General features: G+C 38.3%; 1 protein-coding gene across 1 annotated transcript in view; it reads right to left on the bottom strand.

The window, feature by feature from the left end:
* The window catches only part of LOC112148447 (nuclear receptor subfamily 6 group A member 1-A), a 131,080-nt gene that overhangs the window by 98,810 nt on the left and 20,885 nt on the right, over nucleotides 1-11,385 (bottom strand). Inside the window, exon 2 of the mRNA XM_024275574.2 lies at nucleotides 4,822-4,869. Within this exon, the coding sequence (XP_024131342.1) occupies nucleotides 4,822-4,869 (48 nt within the window). The remainder of the gene's footprint in view (nucleotides 1-4,821; nucleotides 4,870-11,385) is intronic.

The following is an 11,385-nucleotide window of genomic DNA, read 5'->3' as shown; positions in this document are numbered from 1 at the left end:
GTCCTCGTCAACAGTCCGTACCGCGCCGTCATTCTTATGGAATTCTCCATAAATTCTTGACAGGGACTTCTTGTGAAGCCGTATTTTTGGAATTCCACCCTAAATCACCACTCATATGCACATGAATTATAAAAGCAAAACTGTTTTCCTTGTTTTTTTACAGTCAAAGAAGGGGTAAAACTAAATGATCCAGCTCCATGTTCATTTAAAAAAGGATTAATATTATGTGTGTAGATCTAAATGATGGTGCGTAGAAGCAGGACTCTGCACACAGCAGTCAGATCCTTGTTTGCAGCGTTCTGTGTGTTTATCCCTGTGGAGTTGGGCTTCAGCGCCACACACTGAAGTTATAGACACTGACACTGGGAACAGCCTGACCCACTTCTCCCTGACCTGGAAACACTCCACGGGATGACCCGCAGTCACTCCCATGCAAGTTGCTTTAAAAGGGAGAAAATGGGTTGCTGAACCAAATTTAGGCTAATCATGAAATATTAAAAGCTAAAATCATGAAGTGCAGAGGTAAGATGTGGCAGCGGCTTCTCAAAGCCCTGAAATGGTCACGCCATCTTTAGAGCGCAGAAGAATGGGAGAATGTGATCGAATCAATTGATAACCTTTTTTAATCCATGTTTTTAAACTTTTCACTTAGACAAGCGTCACCCCAAAGCCAAGAGTAAAGTCCAGCTCAGATGAGGAAAAAGAATGCACAAAGAGGGGGATGTTAATCAGCGTCAAGTGTTGGCCCTGCTGCGCAGCACGTGGGAAAATGAAACCCTGGTGAACCTGAATGACTTCTGAGCACAGCCGTAGAAAGTTAGTCCAGTTATGCGAGGACAAAGGAAAGGCATGTGTTGAGCTCCAGCCAAGTAGTTCCATATGTATTCTGAGTTCACTGAGTCCAGGTGGTGTCATAGTAAACACAACAGGAGGTTTGGAGCTGCTGCCCCCCAGTGGTCAGATTTGCAAAGTGCAGCAAGAACATGGATGCACATTTGTTGGAGTTCGGAGGAAAACAAAAGAAATGCAAAAGGCAAAAACTACTTTTTACACCTTTAAACTACAGTAATTTCATTGTTGCTTTTAACTGGGCATTTTGATTATATATTATGTAATGTACACTTTAGAAAGGATTTTTCATTTGTGCAGCCATGGTGAATAGTTGTTTTTATTTATTTTATTTTATTTTTTAAACTGTGCTTAACCCTAGAACACTTTCGTTATAAAAAGTTACACCATCATTTTTACCTGATATAATATACTTATAAAATATAATAAAAATTATGTCATAAAATAAGCTTAAAATGGCATTTCTTAGTATTTCTTTATTCAAATCGTTGAAAATCGGGAGCAGATGAAAAAATCAGTTTAACAACATTTGTATTTGTGACATACATAATACGTTGGATGGGCCACAAACCGCCTGCTCCGCTCCATTCTGATGGCTCCACTTGAAGACAAATGGATCCATGTAAGTGTTTGTTTTCCTCGTCTGAGCTGAAATCTGGATCTAAACTTCATGGCTCCGATATTGCTCGCCACTTTTGTTGCATGGCCCTGTTAGGCTGGGGGTTTGAGGGTGAGCACTTTAACAGATGGGTGACAGGAAGAGGGGCCGGCTTGCTCCGCGCCATCGGTCCCACCCATAACTGAGACATGAATTTCTGATTAACTACCGTTGCTCTGTAGAAACTATGTCTTAGAAAACAACACAGGTTTGTTGATCTTGGCTAAAAACAGCATAATTCTAATAAAAAGACCAATGGAAACACTTTTAAATTAGATCAAAAGATGTTCGGAGTGGGAGAATAACTTAAGCAACAGTTGTACTGTTTTTAAAGAGGGGACACATCAGAAAATAGCTTAATTCTTAATCGTTTGCAGCTTGATGCAACATATATCGTGTAACTATATCAGCAGCATCGCACCTCATGACAGGCTGAACAAACTGAATTCCGCCTCTGTTAAGGCTCAGGAGCCTCTAGAACTGATTGTTCAAAATGGATGGTTTGTTAAAAGAAAGCCATTATGGAAAACCTTGAACATATTCTCCATGACACAATAGCTCATCAGCAGAGTCCTTAGCCTGATGTTTCTATAGATCTGATCACTCCTTTCTGCAGCGATACTTGAACAAACTCAGAAAATGAGTTACAACTTGTAAACTTCCTATAGTGTTTAATAACGAATTTTTAAAGTTGAACTATTAGAAAAGATAAAGTAAGCAATATTAGACGGATTCTCCTGCTCCTTTCCGTACGTTTTTTGGCACGTGAAAACTCAATCACACTTTGAGCGATTTCAGCAATCTTAGTATCAAAATGTTTACAATTAACGTAACACTATGTGATTTTTTTCAGCCCCATTGTAATGAATTGGACATTTTTCTAATCTTTTCACAAAATTGATACAATTTTGAACCAATGCAATCTTTGCATCAGTTCGTTCAGAACATCACTGCCTGTAGTTTTAGTTTTGATAAATTTTAGTTAAGATTTTACAAAATTGATGTGACTTTTTAGCCCCACTGAAAATGAATTGGAAATTCTTCAAATCCTTCAAAACTTGTACACTTTTTAAACTTGTGCAATATTGGTATCAAAATGTTCAGCGTTTTAAGGACATTCCTGGTTGTACTTTGGCCATTTATGCTTTTAACACATTTCAAAATGTTGCAATTTATGCGATTTTTCAGCCCCACTGAAATGAATGGGACATTTTTCTAATCCCTTCAGAACCTTGGTACAATTTTAAACCTATGCAATCTTTGTATGAATATATTTAGCACGCTCAGGACGTTCATGCTTGTACTTTTGGCATTAATAAATCTTATAGTTTGTGATATTTTACACATTTTTTTTATTTTTCAAGAAATTCTTCAAATTTTTTAGGCACTTTTTTGCAAGTTTGGCATCAAAACATATAGCAGTTTCAGCACATTTATGCTTCTACTTCTGATACTTTTCAAAGCAACTTTCACAACGAAATTCAGCTTAAAGCATTAACACCGTGTTCAATAGTCATTACAGTGTTCCCCAAATCATCATGGGCGGTACGTTGTAAAAAATAACCCGCAATGGGTGTTGGGATGTTCTAAGGCTGTAAAACTCTTCACTATACACTTCATGCACTTTTCTCAGACAGACATGAACATTTTCACACTTTTCTCTTTTGTTTAAACTTTCAAAGTGCAAACCTTCATAGAAAAATAAGTCCAGGATTATAGAAAGATCTGATTGTGATCAAAGATTTATTGAAATGTGGCAACCTGAACGCATTCTGTACTGATTGACAAGATCAACAGCCAATCAGGACGCAGAACTCAATGTGCGGTCAAAAAGAAATCAAAAAGCAAATTTGCTCTGAAAAAAATCTGCAAAATAGTGAGACTGTGAAAGATGAACTGCGATATATCGAGGGAACACTTTATCTTTGTTCTTTTAAACAGACATTCATGCTCTGTGATAACATCTGAAGCACCCTGTGGGGTGCAGCCAGCTCAGAGATGTTAATCTGAATGACTGTATCTGTAGAGTGGTGCCATGTGAGGACATCACCGTTTCAATCGATTCCATATCAAAAAGTATCAATAACAGCTGCAAGATCAGAGAAACAGACATAGATGGAAGCTAGGCGAGTGGGATTTCTGCAAAAACAAAAGTCTTTTTATTTGGGACAAGACTAGTGTCAAAAACAGCTGTTGCCATCTCAGTTATTTGGCCCCTGACCTGTGTTTTTTGGTCACTGAATAGGATCCAGTGAATTCCCACCCCTGTCAGGCCATTTACAAGCCTGAGGAGCCTCGCCTCATCCCCCACTGACCTCCCCATCACCCTTGCCCAGAGTATGCACCGAGGCATGCTGGGAGCACAACAGAGAGGGAGACCACTGCTGCAGCGGCAAAGCTCGTGAAGTTAACAGCCCCATCAGGCTCCGCCTCATAAACGCACACCTCCTTTTTGCAGCAGGCTAACAATACCTCGCATTCAAAGTGTGGTGTGAGGTTTAATGGTTCCTCTCCGGCTTCCTCCCACCGCTTTGCGACCAGACCTCCCCCTCCTCGCCACTTCTTTCTGCTCTCACAGGTTTATGGAGGGATGATGAGAAAGCCAATGCTGAGGGAGAACTGTGCACAATCAGGTCAGCCCAGAGTCACAACAAGGTCAGCAGTTTCTGAACTGTATCTGATCTTTGACCCCTCCAAGTGCCACCTGGTGCTGTAGCGTCAAGCATCGAGGTCTCATCTGAACTTTGCCTGAACCTAGACCTTAACATTGGACTGCTGCCTCACTCCCGGCCCTTCTGATTATAGTTTTCACCAACGGGGGACACTCACACATCTAGATTTGTTATACTTTACAACTTGAAGCCTTGATGAAAGCACAGAAAATTATGTGTTCTTTTTTTTATCTGCAGAACATTTTCCGTAAAAGCTCAGCATTTCATTGCACTGACATAAAGCTTTTATTTTTTAGACTTACCTTATTTTTTTGTGCATCACCTTTACCTGTTCAATTTCAGTGCTTTTTTTGTGTCAGCATGATAGGGAAAGAGCTTTGCTTTCTGCTTTTAAATTTATAGCACCCTCTTGTGACCGTGCAAGTGGTTGTATTGGTGAAATTCCATAACTTTGCCACTAGATGGAGCTCTTTCTTCAGTAGATTTTATCTGACAGACATGAGTGGTAGAGCTAAAGTTGGGAATTCTGTATGTTTGTGTGAGGGGAGTTGATTCAACATGAAAAAAAAATCAGATTATGGGAGAATAAAGCCACAAGAAAACTAAAAACTGATGACGATTGAGATCAAAATATAAACTCACCCATGCTGCTGTTATGTTCAGACTCAATGGGATGGTCACCGCAAAAACCTAAGAAGCAACAAAATAAAGGAAATTGTTAAGATTATATTTTACAGAAAGTAGTTAGAAAAGCAAACAAATGTATATCAAAACAAATAAAATTACTGAAAAGCTTTAAAGAAATTTCAAGGAAATGATTAGATTGACTAATATCCAGATTATTCTGTGTTTGATATCTTCAACCTCGTGTAATAGGAGTTTTCTAATCAAGATATTGAGCATGAAAATTACCATCAAAGTCAAAGACATTTATTTAAAAAAGCAGGTCTTGTTTGTTTTAAGATACACGGATGAATGCATCTGTGGATACTTTCATGGTCAACAACTTGTTTCATCTTTTTAACAAGGGGTTGCAGCAAAAAACTGTTTGTTGATGACATGACAACAGACATACAAACTAGAGGAGAGAAACAAAACTCATCAACATAACTGAGCAATACATGCATTTAAATAGTTGAAATGCAGGACAAGTCTCTAATAATAATAATCCTTTTTTGTTTGTTTGCCTTCTTTCATGGAACCCAAGGTCGCCATGTATAACACAATATAACAGCATAAAATCGTGACAGTTAAAACAAACAAAAACAGCAGTAAAGTCTACAGTAAAATATGGACTTATAAAATAGGCCAAAGCAGTCACGTTATGGAGGAGATAATGCAATACCACATCCCTGCTTATTTAAAGCATTTTTGATGTTAATAAAAATATTTGAAAAAATAAAAAAGTTGCCAACGAATGCGGGATCATATAAGAAGGCAATAAAAACTAAAATGAATAACCATGTTTGAAAAAGTAAAATCTTGTCTTCACTATCACGCAATCAACTGGATATGAACTTCTTGAGAAGAAACCAGAAATGAATTTGGAGTGCCATGTTCACCGCCTCATGTCTCCATGTTTTCTATGGACGTATTCAGGCGACAGGTCACAGCGAACACTTATACAACACGCAAAGGTGAATAAGGGTGAAGTAGGTGAGACACAGGGACGTCATACAGATTTTTTTTCAGATGTTTTTTCAAATCTTGCGCATTGTGCAAGAGGTCACGTTTGTGCTGTTCAAGTGATAAATTCAATTGATAGGTGCACACACAGTCCAACTGTTAGAAGTTAGGAAATAAGACAATCAGAGTGTAGTGTGTGGGGGGGGGCATCCAACAGGCATCTTGAAGACACTTGCGTATCCCCCTCCATACCCCGTGCGTGCAGTGTATGCATGCAATCAGTAAGGGACCAGAACTCACATCTTACTAATTCAAGAACACAATGAGCGCGGGTAGCAAACTGTTGGCTTTACCATGGAAGAAAAGGAATACAATCCATGCATCACTACTAAATCACAGTGCCTGATTGGTCAAAGTTTGACCTCGTTTAATTTCAATTTTGTGTATGTAGAGCCCAAAATGGTGATTGAAACTTGCATAGCGACGCTTGAACCCAAGAGTTTTGAACTTGGAAGCCCAAAATCCCATTTAAATCGACTTTCATTAGAAATGGTTGCTTGAATTGCGTTGCCGAGGCTGGTGTAAAAGCAAGGTAAGGTGTAAGTAATCAACAATACTACCCTCCATTTTCATGACACCCTATGGTGGCTGCACAAAGGCACTGCAAGAAACTCCTGTATTCCCTTTAAAAGGGAAGCCCACTTCAGAAATGTTTCAGTATGATCATTATGATCATATAAATGGATATAGTTCACTCTGAAAGGCTTAAGAAAATCATGGGGGGCCCCTTTAAAGTTTTTGTTTTTTTTTCAGTAAAAGAAGAAGTACTGCATTCTTAAACAGTGTTTTTGATATTAAAAAAAAACACTATTTGGAAAAGCAGTTGTTTTCTTTGTGCTTGATGTCAATAATAGTTCTTGTTTTGGTAGATTCCTCTATTCCAAAATCAGAAATGACAATTAAAAAAAAAAATGGAATCTGTGAACCTCCAAACCCAGCCATTTGTGATAGAGAAATCTGATGGATTACAGTCAACTCCTGTTCAGATCTACTGCATTTGCAGATATACTTTTGTCTACTAAACTAAAGCTCTTTATTTGAGAGGATTCCATCCCGAAGACTGTCCCAAAAGGATTGAAAGGGCAACAGTGTGCTCTGCTCTAAAAAAGTACCAAATTGCACAGAGCCACGTGGAACACAGATACTTGCACTACATTTTGAGACTTAATCAGAGCAAGTTTTAGAATGAAATGTTGTTCCTAGTAATATGTTGGTTATCTTATAACATTTAGAAGCCCTACGGGTTCTCCATATCCTTCCAGCTGTAGAGGCATTTGGAGCGGTAGCGGTGTCCGAAATTGTTTATTCTGGAGTAGCTGTAGGGAATTATGGGGGCACAATTTCTTATCATTATTTATCTTTACAGGATCACCAGAGGAAACCAGTCCAAGTATAGAAATCTCCCCTTATTCACGGGGGTTAGGGACCAGAGGACTACGCCTAATACGGAGCCAAACGTTCAAAATAAAGCAAGGCTCAGGAGCTTTATTTAATCTAAAACGTGAATTAAATAAATCTATTAAAGTAAAACAAGGAAATGTGTTCCCACCAAGAAATACATGTTTTGAACTGTTAAACAATTGAATCAAGTCTGGGTTTAGTGAATGTTGTGATAGGTTGATGTTTTTTTTTTTTTTTTTTTTTTTTTTTTTTAAAAAGACTTATTCGTTTTCCTGCACAAACTTTCACTAAACTCTGGGTTTTTGCTCTGGCTGTGTTCACTCCTGTACAGAACAATTATCAGAAGTCAAAAATGGTTATAAAACCAGCAACTGTGAAAACATTTCATGTAAGCTTGTGGTTATGTGGAATATTACTCCCATAAACAAAAGGTAATCATTTAAGGGTGTCATTTTTATGGTGCTTATGGGTAGGTAAAGTGAAATTGTTGTTATACCACAATAGACGTGAGGGTCTGCTGCAGCTTCACTGATGCATTCACAGTCATTGAGTCATTACTGTCCAACCAGACAATGAACAAAAGGCAGTGAAATAAAAAGAATAATCTAACCAATTGTTGTTTGAAAGCACAGACCATGATATTGAAGAAGCTATTCAAAGCATTCTGGTTATTCTAAAGCTCTTTGGGTTATATTTTTGATTGTAGAGTGCAGTCTTAAAAAGATACAAAAACCGATTTTCAATTCTGTGTTCTCATCAACATCTCATAAAAAACTCAGATTTTCCTTCCACAGAAAATAGCTGATTGAAATAAGAAAATAATTCAAATTTGTAAATATTCTTAAAATCACTACAGTTTTTTTTATTTTACTTTAACATAATTCAATCACCACAAAAAGCAAATAATAAAATCAGGATTTCAAAATAAAGTTTTCAAATCTTTTGATGGTTCTCAGAAAACGGTAAATAAGCTGCCCTATATGAGCAGAGGACCACACAGTCTGATGTATCATCTGTCTCCTATACCCTAGAACAATCTGTTTGCTTCATATTGGTTACCTCTCTCAGCATCAACTTTATTTTATAGAGACTGTTTTTCCCATTCCGCCTCAGCCGGGCCATCTGTGCGGCCACCGAGTGACCACTTCTCATTTACAAGAAGCTGGGCGAGCTCCATTACTCATGTCCCCTCTGAAGCCGAGCATTTGCTGCCGATGTATCAAATCCCTCACCCGACCCGGCTCCCCCGATCCGTGTCAGCATAGCTTCCTGCTATCAACAGCTGTAGACCCCTGACCCGACACACGCCGCCTGCCCCTCTTTACCCCCCTCCCCTCTTGCCTCCACAGTCAACACCAGCATATGTTCTCCCTGGAGCATACACCAACACACACGTGCCCCAGTCATTTTCCCCTGAAGACACGCACTCGTAACACGGATGAAACAAGCGCACGTTTTAGCAAGCACCTGCCACCTCCATGACATTACATTTCTGTGCAGTCCATGAGAGGTTTCCTTAACTAGAACCTTGAGCCAGATGGAAACAAAATGGAGTTTCTCTACATCTGCCACTGCAATTGTCCATATTTGCTCAAAGGATTTCAGGAGATACTGGAGGCTGAAGTGATAAAACACACATTATCTATCATTGTTCATTAGCTAATATCTAAAAAATACTAACAAACGCTCCAAAAAGTTCAGAGTCTCTTCTGAAATATTCCCAGTTAGCCTTGTGGGGCTAAAGATATGTTCACACTACGCATTAAAGAACACGCTGAACGCAGAAAACAGTTGACCTATCCATTAAAGAAAAGGGACACTAGCCATACAGCCCTATATCCAAGTCTCTAATTGGGCAAAGTTTGACCTGGCTTGATAATAAACATTTTGTATGTAGAGACCATTAATAACCTTTAAAAGTTTAAAACCTGTAAAAATGTGAAATCTTTGAACACCAAAGTACTCTAATAATCCAGAAGATGCAGCAATTGACTATATAAAAATGTAAGAAATCTAAAGGGTGCTTTATTTATTTCAAACTTTACATTTGTTAATCTTTTAAAGTAATTCCTTTATTGAATGATCCACTCAAGCCTGCGTCAGCAGAAATACTCTGAAGAAGTCATTCACTCCATGACTCTGTGATCACCTCGTCTGACATTTCTGAGATCATAGTTCAGCGCTGTTGCAGGCCGTGTCTTCTCTGACTGCCACTCACCAACGGTGGAGAAAAATGGAGTCCTCCAGTGTGTGGTCTCCATCTCTAATCCTCGTGACAGCTTATTGACCATTACAGCCTGGGGCTGGGAAGGGTTCCAGAAACGGCCAATACAGCCAGAGCCCGCTTCTCTGTGGACCATTGTGTGTTGAACAAGAAAGGCTGCATCTTTAACCTTTCACCTTTAAAGCCCCTGAAACCTCCAGCTCAATCAGCTCACCATCAAGACTATCTTCAGTCCCCCTGTCCCCCTCCTCGTGGCTCAGAACATGCTTTGCATACTCAATAGGGCATTTAGCATTAGCATGTTCAATACTGTAACAGTAAGTCATCTCAAGAGGATCAATGGGAGCAAATTTCAGCTTGTTTTAGTTTTTTGTTTAGAAAATCCAAATGAATTCATCCAGTTTTTCTTTTAAGTATTTTTTGTTCATGCAAACAGCTTGTTATGAAAAAATGGTTTCACAACCAAATTAAATAGTTTTTAAAAATGATTCATTTCAACAGCGATTTGATTCATGTCATAATTTGTGGTTGCTGATTCAATTCATAGTCTATATTGGTTCATTTTGACCAGGCAATTTCAACCTGATTCACTGACCTAAAATGGATCAAGGACTTCTTTATCCCAAACTTCCACCAGTGTGACTCAAAGATAGATACCTGGTACTGAACAGTGCAGGTGAAGATTTCCACATTCCTTGTATTTCTTCATGATAATGAAGAAATAATTAAATATGAGCACAAGTAAACAAGAATGAATATCAAATCCATTCATATTTTAGTTTCTTAGATTTCAGCCCACTGTTGGTTTTCCACTTAAAAATATTTCAAATGGAACTTTTTTCAGAACATTAATGTATGGTCACATGACTTTCAGTGTTTCCACACATTGAACTGTAATAATGGGTTGATCATTTTTGTTTCATCACATGTGTGTTGTCCGCTGTGATGCACTTAGTTTCTTTGACATTATAGTAAAATAAATCTTCAATGTCTCAATCCAAATAGTGTTTTCCAGTATCAATTAAATTGATTGATCTAATTTTGAAACGATTTTATTATGTTACAAATGGAAGTTTTTTTGATACATAATTCAAAGTAATGCGTAATTCTCAATTGACAATTTATTTGTAATTTGATCATGCAATTTTAAAATGCATTTTGCAATTGACAACTCAATATGATATTCAGGCTTAGAATATGATAATACCTTTTGTAATTTAGAATTAGCGATAGTGAAATAAATACAAGTTAATCTGTCAGCAAATCAAAGTTTAGGATTCTTCCACACCCATCACCTATAAATACATTTCCAAAAAATCTCTTAATTTGTTTCATTTTCCATTTATCACTATCAATCATCTAAATATGAAATCAGTCAAATCAAATGGCTGCCAGTTACCTAAAAAAATGACATCATTTAATTAACAAAAAAGATTTTACTGTGTCACTGCAGTCATGCCTGCCTAAATGGTATGTGCATGAAGCCTCAGTGTGAAGTCATCTCCAAGCTGTGATGCTAGATGTTTTGAAGATTCCACAATATCATGTTAGACCTTAACCCAGCACTATTGGCATGCTTAAGGAATTCCCACTCCGGTGCTTCCTCAGTCCTGCACGACTCCATCACCGTTTATGCTCTCCTGACCTAGATGGCTGGGGTTCCGCATGGTCGACGTAAAGCAGCAAAACTGTTACCTGAGAAGGCTGGCCTCAGCTTTCTAACTCCGGCTGTCCTGCCCCAGCTTCACGACTTGCTTTAACCTCAGATCACAGCCCAGACATATGGAGAGATGAATCAGTATCAAGAACTAAATGTATTTGAGATTATATGGGCATTCACAAAGTCTACCTGGAGGCCATTCTTTGACCCTGTGAAACTCAACCTGCATCACTGC

The sequence above is a fragment of the Oryzias melastigma genome, linkage group LG9 (assembly GCF_002922805.2).
Source record: "Oryzias melastigma strain HK-1 linkage group LG9, ASM292280v2, whole genome shotgun sequence".
In the NCBI taxonomy this organism is placed as follows: Eukaryota; Metazoa; Chordata; class Actinopteri; order Beloniformes; family Adrianichthyidae; genus Oryzias; species Oryzias melastigma.
Note: the sequence above shows the minus strand (reverse complement) of the source record. Positions and strands in the feature narration are given on the sequence as shown.